The sequence below is a fragment of the Staurois parvus genome, unplaced genomic scaffold (genome assembly GCF_062004578.1).
Source record: "Staurois parvus isolate SC_StPar_1 unplaced genomic scaffold, SC_StPar_1.0 ptg000596l, whole genome shotgun sequence".
Classification (NCBI taxonomy): Eukaryota; Metazoa; Chordata; class Amphibia; order Anura; family Ranidae; genus Staurois; species Staurois parvus.
The window spans coordinates 1,123,621-1,140,061 of NW_028318392.1; the positions used below are offsets into that span (position 1 = coordinate 1,123,621).

Here is a 16,441-nt window from a genome sequence, read left to right on the forward strand (position 1 = left end):
ATGCCCCGTACACATGATAAAAAAAATAGTCCAAAAAATTTTGCGGAACCACTGATTGAACGATTTCCTCTTCATTGATGAGCAGGATGTTTTAACTGATAACGATATTGTGAACGAAGAAATCCGGCTGAACAACAGTGAAAAATTTTGTAGTTTCGCATACCAACGACCAATTTTCTATGCGGTGGTATGACGGTCATACGAAAACAATCTATCAAGCGCTATCACACATGAGCGGAAACAGAAGATGACTTGGATGTTTATGTCCAAGGAGTCTTCGTAAACACGAACGAAAAATCCAAATGTTAAAAGTAGACTGGCCTAATGAGATAATGAAACCAGAATGATGCATATTATATTTATATGTATCACTATTTATGTATACAGGTAATGTAATAAATATTAAACTCATTGCTATCGCTCGTTCTGGCCGGAAGGCCGTGGCTACAAGGTCACATGCACACTGCATCACTTCCACTTGTACAGAAGACGTCAACACTACGTATTGCCCGAACAATTCTTTTAGATTGGTTAATGTGGGCCACGATTTCGACCAATGAACGAATGCCTCTTGGTCGGATGACTGATCGGTTGATTTTCGAATGGTGTATTCCCAACTTTAGTTTTTAATAGCCATAAATCCAAAAATGTTTCAGCTGATGCAATTTAGCTTCATGGAATACCTGCTGTTGGTTTTAACTGAAAAATTATTACTGACAGACGCATCCATAAACTGTTTAATTGCAAATAGTAAGAATGCTTGAATTCCGAACAACTATTCTAATTGTGGTTCAACCTTGTATCGGCGTGCATAAATTGGAAAGGGGTGTTGTGGAAGTTCTCCTTGCAACTTCTTCAAATATATAAGTTCTTCTCATGACTCCCAAGATCTGCCTGTCCAAGTAGGCCTATGCCTTAACCAATGATTATAAGGACTTGCACAGTAATGAATATAGAATTTCCTACACAGAATATTACCGGTTTTCAGGAAAAAAAGACAGGCTCCCACAACTAGCTTTATTATATTTGTCCTGAATGGATACAGAAGATAGGCGTTGCAGAGAACATAAAAGCTATGTGATGAAGCTCACTAGACTGTTTGTTCCCAGCTGTATTTTTGAAGTCATACGTATAACCTACTTTGTTTGGCAAATAAAGGCTGATCACATGATGAGCAAGGTAACTGTTACGGTGCCACACAAAAATGCTTTCTTGTTGTATGTGATTGTAAATGATTAAATATTTCCCTATCTTACCCTGTTTCTTGTAAAGCTTCACAGATTTGTCTCCCTTATCCTTAAAGGCAAATATTAAGTTAGCCTTTCGATGAAGGACATCAACGCCAATCAGCTAGATATATACTTATTATAGATGTTTAATACAAAGATACAACTTTATGTCTCCATTATATGTCTTTTATATAGCCTCTTAAACATACAGAAGAAATCCTGACCAAGTAACAGGCAATAATAATATTGTAATATAATATAATCTTTAAGATGGCATCTTTATTCAACTTGTCACTAACAACCTTTTAAAAAGAAAAAAAATCACTAGGCAGTTCATAGTCCCCAGGTTACAAAACACTGTTTAGCTTGTAAAAAACATTATCTTTTTTACTTATGGGGAAGATTAGACTCTCCATTGTGTTCTAGATGGTACTTAGATACTGGCATGCCTATTCATATGCTATGGCGTTGTCCTAAGCTTCATCGATACTGGTCCTCTATATTTAACACCCTTAACTCGATCTGTTCCATGCGAGTGCAACTTGATCCCAAAGTTGCGCTATTGGGTATCATTTCTGAGGACATCCTTCCTGTAGAGATGCACTTGTTATGGTTTAGATCTCTGTATATAACCCGTAAACTTATCCTTCAAAAATGGATTTCCCATTTCCCACCAACTCAGTCAGTGGCGTAATGCTATGAATGCTACTTTGAGGAGAGAGAAGCTGACCTACAAGCATAGGAACTGCCCTAAAAAATTGAGGAAAATATGGTCGCTGTGGCTGGAGTCTAGTGATTCAACATTTTCATCACTATCCATGGGGACGGATGAGGGTTAGATTTCTGCTGTGGTGGGTGCAATGTTACTACTGTTGAGGGAACCTTAGGATATGATATGCTAGGATATGGGTTTTACTGGTGATTCTGACCATACTGGTTCTGAGTATCTTGCATGTGCGTACTGCGATTTTGCACAATCTCTGAATATGACAAAAAAGTTTTTGTTTGTTTCTTGGTTTATATGGCCTTTAACCTCAGCTATTGTATTTTTTTTTCTTTTTTTTGTTGTTTTGACTGTTCATACGATGTATGGCTTGGCGTCTGACGGTGCTGACATATTGTTGTTCCATGTCATAGTTATGTTTCTTGTTTGTTGATACATTGTATGACCTGCAAAAATACCTTAATAAAAACGACTTGATTAAAAAAACAAAAAAATTATCTTTGTTTGAATGCCAAACTAGTAGATCTTTTGCAGCACCCACCCCCCACAGCAGGTCTGAAATTCTACCATTGCCAGTGATCCTGTGTTCTGTCTAACATTAGGGATGAGAAATACAATGTGCCAACACCCCTGGGAATGAGTGCTCTTCGTTATTTGAAATATATACGCAGTGTGTGCTTTCTTACTGCAGTGGCTCTTCTGCCCTGTAACCAAGCACATGTGCGTTATGTGCGCTCTTCCTTTAGCTAAAGGGCATGTGCTGGTTTGCAAGTGGAAGAGCCACTGCTGCTACTGTGAGGAAGTGCACATTGTGCATGCGCAATTTCAAATAAGGGAGGGTGCTTATTCCCAGGTATATTATGCATCCCTGATATTAGACAGAACACAAAATCCCTGGCAATGGGAGCTTTTCAGACAGGCTGTAAGCATGGAGCAAAAGGCCTACAGGGCATGGCATTCAAAGGAAGCCACAGGTTTACAAGCTGAACAGGGTTTTGTAACCTACTGGCAACCCTAGACTGCATAGGTTGCCAGTAGTCATTTTGCTTTGCTACTGAGGAATTCTGCCTCCAGTAGGGATTTCTTTTCTTCTTTCACTCCCAACCTCTTCCCTTCTATTGCTCATTCCTGCCCTCCCTCTACCCTCTTGTTATGCTGCCCAAGTTTCCCCAGCACAGCAAGTCCCCAAAGATGTCTTCCCTCCAAGCCAGATCACATTCTCAAAAGACAAGATCTATCCCCACCACCCTGAAGCCTTTACAACCAGATCACATCCCCCGAAAGCAGATCAAATCCCCAAGGCACACACACACATCCCTTCCTGGAGCTTAGCAACCCCGGGCAGTTCACCTCAGGAATCCCCTCCTGTAAATACACCTCTCTGCTCCAATCCCTACCACAACATCTTAAATCAACGCTCTACAGCCTACGAACTTCCTGCCAACCTGAGCTGATGGCTAACCCTGGACCCCCTGCTCTGTGTGAATTGCTGCAGGAGAACTAGGGAACAGGATCAGATTAGAGTTAGGTCCCCAAGACCTTCTGCAGAAGTCCCTCCCCCCCCCCCCAGTAGGAGGGTAGGATTTGGGATTTTTGAGAGACAGAAGGGAGTCGGGAGCATCAGCATGGGGTGTATCTCAGCTTGTATGCAGGGTTTAATAGGCTGCAGAGCATTGAGCTGAGAGGTTGTTGTGGTGGCAGGGATCAGATAAGGTGGTTGGAAGTGTGCATTTGCAGGAACAGAACTACAGCCAGCAGAGGAATGTGGAGAGCTGGCAGGGATTCCCAGTTTAAGCTGGCCAGAGTTGCAAAGCTCCTGGGAGGGATGTGTGTGAGGGGGTGGGGAGGTGGCAGGGAGCATGGCATAACACTGAAAGTAATAGGAATGTCCTTTAGGGACAAAGCCAAGAGGATGTTGCCCCTTAAAGACACCAGAAGACCCCCACTGACTCACCCCACCCTCTGACAGACCCCTCCCTGGCTACCTCATAACACCCACTGACAAACATCCCTGCAGCCATTACACACCCCTCCTGAGACATCTCCCCCAAGGTTGCCTCACACCTCTACCTAACAAACCTCCTCCCTCAAGCCCACTCACACCCATACTAACAGACATCTCCTCAGTTGCCAGACACCCCCTAGATGTCTAATGCTTGCTGCTGATAAACCACCTCATGCAAATAGAAATCTCCCCCCAACCCTGCCCCACTATACCCTCTACACTTCTCTCCTGCATATACTGCCCACTGTAATACCCTCCCCATATTCTTCTCTTGCACATTCTGCCTGCCGTCACGCACTCCTATTGCCTGCACATATTATACGCCCCTCCTGCACACAATGGCCACCACTATGCCCACTGCATTCTCTACTGCACACGTGTTAATGCTCTCTGCTTTCCTTCCCTCCCCTGTACATTTTACCCACTAAGTTCTTCATCATTATTTGTAATATCCCAAGCCTTTCTGGTTTTGAAACAGGCACACTTTTGATAAGTACATTTACCGGTAATATTCTTTATTTTGGATAAGTATTCCATATGTGCACAACAGGTTGATGAGTTACACAAGATTAGGGGAGATCGATTCATAATTAGTAGAATCTGAAAAAAAAAGTTGTGATTATATGAACTCTCCTGATTGAATTGCAGTCAGGAGAGTTGGTGTAATCACAATCAGGGGCGTTGGTATAATCACAATCAGGGGCATTGATATAATCACAATCAGGGGCGTTGCTATAATCACAATCAGGGGCATTGATATAATCACAATCAGGGGCATTGATATAATCACAATCAGGGGCGTTGCTATAATCACAATCCGGAGAGTTTGTGATTATACCAATTCTCCTGATTGTGATTATACCAACTCTCCGGATTGTGATTATACCAACTCTCCGGATTGTGATTATACCAATTCTCCTGATTGTGATTATACCAACTCTCCGGATTGTGATTATACCATCAGGAGAGTTGGTATAATCACAATCAGGGGAGTTGGTATAATCACAATCAGGGGAGTTGATATAATCACAGTCAGGGGCGTTGATATAATCACAATCAGGAGAGTTGGTATAATCACAATCAGGAGAATTGATATAATCACAATCAGGAGAATTGATATAATCACAATCAGGAGAATTGATATAATCACAATCAGGAGAATTGGTATAATCACAATCAGGAGAATTGGTATAATCACAATCAGGAGAATTGATATAATCACAATCAGGAGAGTTGGTATAATCACAATCAGGAGAATTGATATAATCACAATCAGGTGAACTGGTATAATCACAATCAGGAGAGTTGGTATAATCACAATCAGGAGAATTGGTATAATCACAATCAGGAGAGTTGGTAAAATCACAGTCAGGGGTGTTGATATAATCACAGTCAGGGGCGTTGATATAATCACAATCAGGAGAGTTGGTATAATCACAATCAGGAGAATTGGTATAATCACAATCAGGAGAGTTGATATAATCACAATCAGGAGAGTTGATATAATCACAATCAGGAGAATTGATATAATCACAATCAGGAGAATTGGTATAATCACAATCAGGAGAATTGGTATAATCACAATCAGGAGAATTGGTATAATCACAATCAGGAGAATTGATATAATCACAGTCAGGAGAGTTCGTATAATCACAATCCGGAGAGTTGGTATAATCGCAGTCAGGAGAATTGATATAATCACAATCAGGAGAATTGATATAATCACAATCAGGAGAATTGGTATAATCACAATCAGGAGAATTGATATAATCACAATCAGGAGAATTGATATAATCACAATCAGGAGAGTTGGTATAATCACAATCAGGAGAATTGGTATAATCACAATCAGGAGAATTGATATAATAACAATCAGAAGAATTGGTATAATCACAATCAGAAGAATTGGTATAATCACAATCAGGAGAATTGGTATAATCACAATCAGGAGAGTTGGTAAAATCACAGTCAGGGGTGTTGATATAATCACAGTCAGGGGCGTTGATATAATCACAATCAGGAGAATTGATATAATCACAATCAGGAGAATTGATATAATCACAATCAGGAGAATTGGTATAATTACAATCAGAAGAATTGGTATAATCACAATCAGGAGAGTTGGTATAGTCACAATAAGGGAAGTTAATATAATAACAATCAAAATTGGTATAATCACAATCTGCAAATCAGACTTTTTTGGTTCGCTTGAATATTACATGATGACTATTGTAATTCACAAACTGAATAGTTCTCTCTAGACTGGGCAAGTCTATATGCATATATTTAGGTGAATTGAAATCTGACTGGATGGTCCCCAGTGACATTTACGTAGTATCTACTAATGACAAATGCAGCCAAACACAGTTTATGGCCGTCTATTGCTTTCTTTTAAAGTAGAAGTAAGAAGAAATTTGCATGATCAGATACAGAGCTGATGTGAGTCTGCCAAATAGACTGAGGGTGGAAGAATAAATAATACAACATTAACATTTGCAACCATAATACAGTGAGCACTGTGGGAAATAGCATTCCCTGCATAGAACAGAAAAGGAAAGTAAGAACACACAGGTAGCTAAAATAAATCTGACAGGAACAAGGAATGTGTGCGTCTGATACATTAATAAATCTACTTAACATCTCTTTATACAACTTGGGCCAGTTTCCTGATTTGGCTTTCTTGATGAATGAAAGCCTTGTTGTTGTTTTTTTTAGCCCTTCCATCTAAAAGGAGACTCAGCTTCTAGTCTGAATAGACAGTGTTCAAGTCAAGTTCACGTTCATGCAGAAGAACCATGCTGGCGTAAAGAGTTATTAACCACTTGCCTACCGGGCACTTATACCCCATTCCTGCCCAGGCCAATTTTCAGCTTTCAGCGCTGTCGCACTTTGAATGACAATTGCACGGTCATGCAACACTGTACCAATATGAAATTTTTATAATTTTGTTCACACAAATACAGCTTTCTCTGGTGGTATTTAATCGCCACTGGGCGTTTTATTTTTTGTTCTATAAAAAAAGCAAAAAAAAAGACATTTTTCTTTCTTTCTATTATATAATTTTGCAAACAGGTAATTTTTCTCCTTCACTGATGTGCACTGATAGGCAGCACTGATGGGCACGGATAGGCGTCACTGATGATGCTGCACGGATATGCAATGATGGGTGGCACTGACTGACGGCACTGATGGGTGGCACTGCTGGGCACAGGTGGGTGGCACTGTTAGACATTGATGGGCACAGATGGATGGCACTGCTTGGCACTTTTGGGTAGCACTGCTGGGCACAGGTGGATGGCACTGATCATCAGTGCCCTGATGGTCAGTGCCGGTTTGTTTGCTGACAATTGCTGGTTATCGGCAGTACTTTTCTCACGCTGTGACAACATGAGGAAAGTGCAGCCGATAACCGTCAACTGCATTTACCCAGTTTTCTGCTTTGTCATTGGACACAGCCGATCACATGGTAAAAGGCCACTGTGATTGGCCTTTTACCATAACACGTGATCAGTTGTCTCCGTAGGAAACAGTGATCACGGAGATCGCCCGGTGCGCGCTGCTGGGGGTGCGTGGGAGGGTGCGTTCTGGGAGGACGTCATATGACGCCCTCCCAGAACTGGAAAACCCCGCTGTAGCCCTCATTCGGCTATAGCGCGGTTGCCAAGTGGTTAAACCCAAAAACAAAAATGTAATATATTGCTGCTTACCAATCAGATGTGGTGGCAGCATTAGTTTTCTTTTTGCGGCTCCATGCGGTTTTTTTTAAGCTAGCTAGAAGTTATTGTCAGCATATTTTTTCTGCTCCTAGAGGCTAAATAGTGTTATCCTATACTACTTTAGGCTATTAGCATTTTTTGAGCTTCAGCGTCTAGGAGCAAAAAAAAATTGTTTTTGAAGTTTTTTTGGAGAGTTTTTCCATCAGAAAACAAAAAAAAACGCTAAACGCTGCTAAATGCTACTAAAACGCTCCTAACAGCTTTTTTTTACCCTCTATATGTACTGTAAAAACGCTAATAAAATGCTAATGCTCCTAAACACTACTAAAATGATTTTTTTTAGCAGTTTTCTCAGCGTTTTCTGAGCCTAAAAAAAAACACTAAAGTGCATGGAGCCTAAGGGTTTTTTCCCTTCTGTTTTCACCTCTGGTCAGTAACACACCTCCTGTATTCAAGTGCCTCCACTCTGGATGAATGAGCACAGGGAGCACATTTAGACAGCAGCATTGTCAGTCTGAGGGGAGAGGAGTGTTGGATGTACTAGTAGTTTTAAATACACTTAAATCGAAGCCAAACTTCAGCTCACACTTTAAATTCAGCTGCAGCAAACAGTTTTGTTCCTTTTGGGATAAAGGTTGTACCTAAATAAAAGCTGATCATTGTAAGTGCCCCTGTCAGTGTTTAATATTTCATTCCTGTCTCTGTCGCAATCTGCAGGACAGATTGTTCTTTTGAAAAACAACATACTTACTGGCTGGATCACCAGGTGAAAATAGAAGAAAGAAAGCCTAAAAAGAAAAACTAATGCAGATACCACATCTAAAATTTGGTATGTTGCAATATAATACATTGTTTTGGGGTTTAATACCACTTTAATCAGGTTCTTCTATTAATTGAATGTTTGAGATGTTAAAAACGCCTTCACAGACAGTTGCAGGAAAATGCCTAAATCGGAGCACAGCTAGTATGATTTTTTACCTCTTGAATTCACACTAGATGCAGAGGATATGTTCACCTTCAGTGGGAAAAGAATATACCCCAATGCCCTTTTGTTGGCATAATGTAAGCTACACCACACGATCACATCAGTAAAAACGATCATCCTGGAAGCAACACATTAAATACAGAAAGGTTTATGCTGATGTCACCACTGATGTTTCAAAGAAATCTCTTTTTACAAACTTTTGAAAAAGAGATGTCTATGCCATTCAAAGTGGATAGCGTATCAGTCTTGGAATTGCCCATTACATGTGATTACATGTCTAGGATAAAAGTGGTGCAGCGTATTTGTATATTTTTAAAGATGGGAGTTTGTCTAAGAAAAAGAATTGTGTTTTAACAAGGGGCTTCATTAAAAGAAACCTGTCATAAAAGAAATATGGCAGCTGTCACTGCTCTCCTTCTGAATTGTTAGCTGCCTGACAGTCTCAAGATATTAAAACTTTGAGACACTGACCTAGAACAAGCAAGCAAGAAGTCAAAGATCAAGTCAGAATTTTTCATATTTGTAAAACCGGACATTGTTGGTTCTAATCTCATCCAGTTCAACAGGGACCAGATGAGATTCGATCAATGTATGGGCAGACTGAATGTACTCAAGTTGATCCACCGACCAACCAGCATGTCCGATTTCTAGCATGCGATTATTGAGAGTGGCTCTAGCCGTCAGCGATAATCACTGTGTCCTCCTGGCAGGGATTGCTCTACGTGCCGACCCCCCCTGACGGGAGAACACAGTAGCTCCACAGACGGGATTTCTCCCATCAACACTGACTGTGTTGATGGGGCAGTTGAGAGTGGTTGCAGGAAAGAAAAACATCATCACCATGACCTGCCTAAAGCCTCATACACACTTCTAGTTTTTTTTACATTTAACCTCTTGGCGCCAGCCGAATGCAAATGTGCAGCCTCCCGGCGTCTGGGCCTAAACACCAAGCGACTGCACATTTGTGTTCTATTGAAAAAAAATATGTGCTGAGAGTGCGCGCCCTAGCACATATGTTCTGTACTCACAGAAAGGTCCCTATCTCCTCTTTTGATCGGGACCTTTCCCATTCAATGTGACTGCCATGACAGCGAATCACGGCGGTCACATGACCCTAAAACCCCGCCCCGCCTCCCGGCTTCTAGAACCCTTAAAGGACCGGGAGGCGCCGGCACCAAGGGGTTAACCCAGCGGGCTGAACAAAAGAAAAAAAAAAAACAGCTCAGAAGGACGCGGCTACACTAACTATCCAATGGTAGTACAGCGATCTCCCCTGCTATGCTATTGTGTTCTGAAAGGGACAGAAGGCTTCGGTCAGCACTCTCAGACATTGGTTGAGAGCGTTGATCAGGAGCCGATCAGCAGACCATTTTCGGTCATGCCCCTTTGACAGAAGCCTGCCAAACTTCTGGCCAGCTTCTGTCGAACCGGCTGCCCTATACATGGGCTGAATGTCAGGCGGCATCGACCAGTTCATTATAAACCAGCCTCCCGACATTCAACCGGTGTGTACTAGGCTTAAGTCAGTGACCTAGAAAGCACCAAAGCCCAGGGTTAATCCATGGTTGCAGGAAAGAAAATCGTATCATCTATGGCCAGCCTATGTCAGTGACCTAGAGCACCAAAGCTAAGGGTTAATATTGACAATGAGGCAACTGGCATTTTTAGATAAACAAACCCCAGTAATGTAGGTTTATAGTGGGTTACTGCATTTTACACCCTAGACTTTGTGTTTGCACAAGCTTCATTGAATATAGCTACCTATGTAGTTTCTCCTCTGCTATTAGACACCATTCACACTGGTGTGTATGCTTTTTAGTGTGTTGCATGTAGAGCAGCCCAATCATTTAAATGAGCTGCCCTATGTGCAGAACAAAAGGAATGCAAGTGAATTTTTTAAATCAAGCCACACCAAAATGTATGGCTCTTTGTTTCCATGTGTTATGCCATGCAATTTCATACACACATTAGCAAGGTGCATTGGGGTGCCACTACGAATTATCACTACTGCATGCCTGCAAAAGGAATGCATGCTTTTGGCGCTGTGGGACTGTACCTAGTTTTGCATCTCGCAAATGTGAACCTGGTGTAACAGTCTATTCAGTATAATTTAAAAAAAAATCTAGCCTTTTAAAAACTGCATAAATGTGTTAAGTGTAAAATAGAAAGTATACTGTAGTTATTAGAAGTTACATTGGTTATTTTTATATTGAATCCCTTCAAAGGCTCCATGCACACTGGGCATTTTAATAATGCTGGTTGCGTTAGCTGTGTAAGGTCATGTTAAAAAAGTGAGTTTTCAGCGCTTTTTAGCGTTTTTGCATTAGCATTTAGACATTTTTCCACGTTTGCGGTCTCTAACTTTTTTTTTTTTACTAGAAAAAAAATAAAAAAATTTAGCATTAGAGCGGTTTACAGCTAAAAAAAACTCCTCCACTAGTTCTGGGGGTTTTTCCCAGCCAAAAAAATGCTGATTATAGCCTATGTGTGCATGGACACATAAGATAACATGCTGGGGAGTTTACTGGCTGTAGAAAAAAAATGCCAAAAGCCAAAAACAGCAGCTGTAAAAATGTCCAGTGTGCATGAGGACTAAAGCTTCACTTTCCACATGTATTGTACTCTGATTTGTAACTCTGACTCACCTAGGGCTATTAGGAAAATGTTCTCTAGCCAGCTTTTGTTGTCCTAAATATCAAAAGTTTAAAAGGCCAGAGATAAACTCTGCCTTCCATCTCAGAAATCAAATGCAACATGCCCAGAAAACAAAATATATATTAAAGCTTCTTATTAAACACAGTTTTTTCCACATTAAGGGGGGAAACTATATCAACTTATGGAGATCTCAAGGATATTTTATAAATGTATTGACACCAAGAACAACAGTCTGATTGCAGGATGATGCAAACAATTTTTTAGAGATTTTGTACAACAGACACATCTAGTTGGACAACTTAGTCAATTCACCCTCATTTGCAGTTGTGTCATAGGCCTGACACAGCAGTTATTACAGGTAAGAAAAAAAATAATTTATCATTTGTTAAGAGTAAAAGATTTTAAAACAACTAAAGTAAAAGCAGTGTCCAAAATCCGTCACTACATCCCCGGTCTACATAAATACCAATTACCTGTTTGAAGCAATCTAATATGAAGAAATTAAAACACTGTGCAGTTTAGATAAACCAAAGCCCCATTCCTGCTTTTCACAAATCTTTTTTATAAACAGGATACCTACAAGAGTTTTTCCCTATAAGAACAAAGAGTCCCTAAAAACAGAATTATCATTTTCTGTACCAAACTGTGGTAGCATTGTTCAATGGACACCAAATGTTTGCATATGACTTGACTTTGACTTATCCCATGAACTGAATCATTTTGAAACCTTACCTGAAATAGAGTCCATCTCCGTTGATTTCTTCTGTATTCCTGAGGTCTGTAGCTCTTCATTGCTGCTGTACTTCATTACAGAGTTTATGGATGAGATGGTATTGATGAGTTGGGAATTAAGAGAGCCTATCTGTGAATAAGGCTCTCCAAAAGTTTCAGCCAGTTCGGTGTAATTCTCAGCAAGAAGCATTTGCTGTTCCTGTAGCAACTTTTGAACACGTTCTATGTAATGGTCTATGGCAGGAGATTCAGTCTTTGATTCATTGGTCTTCATTGAAGTATTTTCTTGTTCCTCACAGGGTTCATCTTCAACCGATATAGTTCCTATGTCAACGGAAAGGGGAATGGCCTCACTAGGGCCACATGCTATGCTACGCACCTTAACACCTATCAAAAAGTTATCCAATATATTTATCTGCCCAGTTCCAAAATCTTTGGTCTTACGGACTGAAGATAGGTTTTCAGAGTCAGATGTGCATACTCCTATAGAACGTGTTTTTGGTATAACGTTGACTTCCTTTACTTTACCATCTCCTATGGCTACAGAACGCATTTCCACAATTTCTGTGTTTGTTTGTTTACTGTACATGCTGATGGCTGTATTTGTGCTTGTATCTACAAGACTTGGCACATGTGTGTTGGTCGACTGGCTTGCTAGCATTAGTTCAGTGTTCGTTTGCTGATCAGCAGTCCAAGGAGAAGCTGTTACGGCAGAATCAACTTTGGTTACAAGCTCTGTATTGACCCCACGTGACAAATAATCCAACAATGGTTTAACTGTAACATCCACTGAACAATCGCCACATCCAATAGATTTCACATCTTTAGTGGTTGTCTTGTTATGCCCTTGCTTGTGTGCATCATCTAATACGTAGAGTCCCCCATCACAGATCATTGGGTCCATGCCAACACTTTTGTCACACATTCCCAGTTCCAACCCCACACCCCTGTCATATGTGTCAACTCGAGGTTTTACAATCCAGTGATTCATTGGGAAATCAGGGCCAGCAGCAGTACTCTGGAGGGTAGGCTGACATAAAATCCCAATGCTGCTCATGTGCATGTAGTCACCCACACAAGAGTCAACCACGTCTAAGTAATCTCCATTGCTTTGGTCACTCATTTCTACTACTGCTTCAACCATCCTGTTGCAAGTCAAGGGTTGTGCCATCACCGCTTTATCTACTTTTTGCCTTGAGCCTGCTGCCCTTATCTCCAGTTTCAGTTTAGTCATCTCCATTTCATAGGTGGTTTCCCTCAAGTCTGTTTCAAGTCGGTAAATTTTATCTTTAAGTGCTTCAATGGTTTGCTGTTGAAGTTCAACTTCTCTTTCAGCATCCGTACAAACCCCAAGTAATTCCTCCGTTACCCCAACCCCAGTGCTTTTTACGGCTATTTCAGTACCTACCGATGCATCTCTGCTCAGATTAGCAGATCTGTAGTACATCACTACCTCATTCATATTTTCATCCGCCCCAACAGCAACAGAACGGCAACATTTTTCTTTAACTTTCTTTTCCTTAGATTGGGGAGAACAAGCAGCATCAAAACTGCTGTCTTGGATCTTTTTCTCCAAAGCTTGCATTTCAGCAGTTAGCTGTCTAAACTCTTTCAGTGTCTGTGTATTTTGTTCCTGAGTTTCTGTGTCATCATCAGAATCTATATGCAATTCCCCACCAGGTTTAACCGGTGTACGTGAGGTTTCAAACCCAGCAGCATTACCCGCACTGTAAGATCTCTTTCGGAAACCTGTAGTATCCTTCTGGCTGCCAACCTTTTGGCTCTTAATTTCAGACATAAGCTGCCTTTTCTCTTCCTGTAACACTGAAATTTTTACCTGAAGTATAGGGATAGTTTTTACTTGCTCCTCTAGCTCTTTGAGGCGCTTAAGTGCAATAGCCATCTGCTCCCTGATATGCTGGAGATGCATAGGACTCACATTAGTCACCGGTGTTGTAACACCAGAACTTAGAGGGCTGTGACGGATAGAACTCCCTAAAGAGGAAGCAAAAAAGGCACCATAATCACTAGTGGCTTGGTGGCCATTTGGAAGCGGTTGAGCAGTTGAGCTGTGTCCAGTTGATCCAGGGAATGATGATAGTGACCCTGTAGAGCCCATACCTCCAAAACTTGCCAACCTTGGCCTACGAATGTCATTGATGGATGAAGCTACCTGCATGATGACTTTCTCTTGCTCTAGCCTTCTACGTGTCTCCATCAAAGTTTTTGTAACATGAAAATTGTGTTTTGGAAGCTGTGGCGAAGGAGGTGGCAATGGTTTATTCTCAGGGATGGCTAAACAATTTGGAGATGCTTCTTGAGAGTAAGAGGATTTAACAGAGCCAGAAACTGTATGTCGCCTGGCAATTACAAAAGGTGATTGTTTGTTTTCATCACTGTTAGAAGATGAAAGAGAATCTGTAGAGGGCCATCCAGCTCCCTGGCAGGATTCTACCCTGCCTTCTGGAAAATTAGGGATCAACTTGCGTTTCTTTGCAATGGCTACCTTCTTTAAAGTGTTACCCTTCTGTATGTCCTCCACATACTTAAGGAAATCCAGGTCTATCTGGTATCCATAAGGTGTTTCCACATAATAGGCAGATTTAGGATCTCTTTCGTCTTCAACATTTGAAGCACTTTCCTCTTTTCCTGCAAATAATGGGAGAGCAAACATTTAGATTTATCTGGTCCACCACAGTTAAAATACACTTCTAATAAAAAGTTATAACATAGTTGAAAGCTGAACCTGAATGCCATTTGAGGGAGAAAATACATTCCTCGAGGTTAAGAATGTCTGCTTGGAGCATTTTGAAGTACCGTACACCTGGAGATTTTTATATGTGAACTAGGCTTCCAATACGTTTGTGAAATTCATGACAACACGTTAAAATTGCTATACCTCTCAGTGATCCACAGCACCTGCACATTTGTGCAATAAATGGCAACTATGTTTGTAATGTGTTATGGTTTACATGACATTTTCTATAATGTGAGGAACTGAAAAGTAAATGAGCCCTACACTTCAGTCATATGTATTTATAATAATATATAATGCATATGTATATAACACCAGACGAAATGTAGGCCTTTTAGCATGGGTGAACAGGCAGACCAACAGTCAGGTATGTACACAAAAGTGAGCAGATATCTAACCCGAAGTTAAACAGGAAAAGGATCCGGAACTGCAGTGTTTCTATAATGAAAAGAAACTTTCAAATTTTTAGGTTTTAAACTGTGGTTAACTACTGCTCTCAGAATGCTGTCACTGTCATCCTGCCTTCTTCAAGAAGCAAACTGCAAACAGTTGTTTCCCAGGAAGACATGCTTTCTCCTTTTAAAGCCTCTGAAGACATTATTTAAGGTCATCAACTTATCCTTTCAAGACCAAAACCAAGCTTTTAAATACAGAATACACCTGATCACCAAACCCTTGCCCTCCAGCCATATTGTTTCTATTTCTAAGAGTCTTCAGACCACCATGGCACACAGACAAGCTGGAAATATGTAGACGGACCTGTTCCCAGCTCTGTCTGAAATTCCACAGCTGAAAGAGAAACTGGTAGAGCTCACATAACAAGGAAGACAGATCCATGCCCTGCACACTGAAGCTGGCAATATGTAGATCTTTATACCCAAGCTAGCAAAGGAGGCTGAATTCATGGCTCTGCCTGAAACACTAAAACAAAGTTACCACATGATAAAACATTATAAAAAGCACACTAATTGTACCTAACACATGAAGACAAAAGGTAGAGTTACTGTAATGTAAGACTTACTTGTTGTTTCCAGCGGACGTCGGCAGTCCCTGTGCTCTCATGCCGACACTAGCTGTCATAGCTTGTTCTACACCAGCCCACTACCTCCAGTGCTGCCTTTCAACCTTTTTTTTTCTCCTTTGCCGCATAAGGAAATATTCCACATTAGTACAACCTTAGCTAAACAGGGCTGACATTTTCCTAGGACAGCCTTTCACCGATGACTCTGGCTGGACAGTGTCTCCTTCTAGCAGCCTGTGAAAGCCTCAGCTGTTCTGGTGCACAGTCACACTCTACACATTGCAAAGCCACATCCTGGCTCTTAAAGGTGCAGTCACTTGCGAAACCCTAATGAACTTTGACAGCCACATGCTCTCTTGGCGTGAAGCTCTGATTCTCTCTTAAAGGAAAACACACGCTAAATCTGGAAAGTTATTTATATTTTGTGAAGTGGGCTCTCAGTTTACGATTGTATCTCTCCCCTTCATATGCACTTGGTACCTGCCGCCTGTATAAACAAGGCTTTATCTAAAGGCAGTCTCTAAGGTATCAGGAAGCCTTGTGTTGATGTTATAGAACTAGTGAAGCAGGCGTGCTAACTAAACAAAAATACACTTTTCCAGCTCTTTTACCAGGATAG

General features: G+C 41.0%; 1 protein-coding gene across 3 annotated transcripts in view; it reads right to left on the minus strand.

Moving 5' to 3' along the window:
• Window positions 1-16,441, minus strand: part of KANK1 (KN motif and ankyrin repeat domains 1) — a 301,099-nt gene that overhangs the window by 35,857 nt on the left and 248,801 nt on the right. For all 3 annotated transcript variants that reach the window (XM_089692583.1, XM_089692584.1, XM_089692582.1), the window contains one exon: window positions 12,047-14,695. In XM_089692583.1, the coding sequence (XP_089548709.1) occupies window positions 12,047-14,695 (2,649 nt within the window). The remainder of the gene's footprint in view (window positions 1-12,046; window positions 14,696-16,441) is intronic.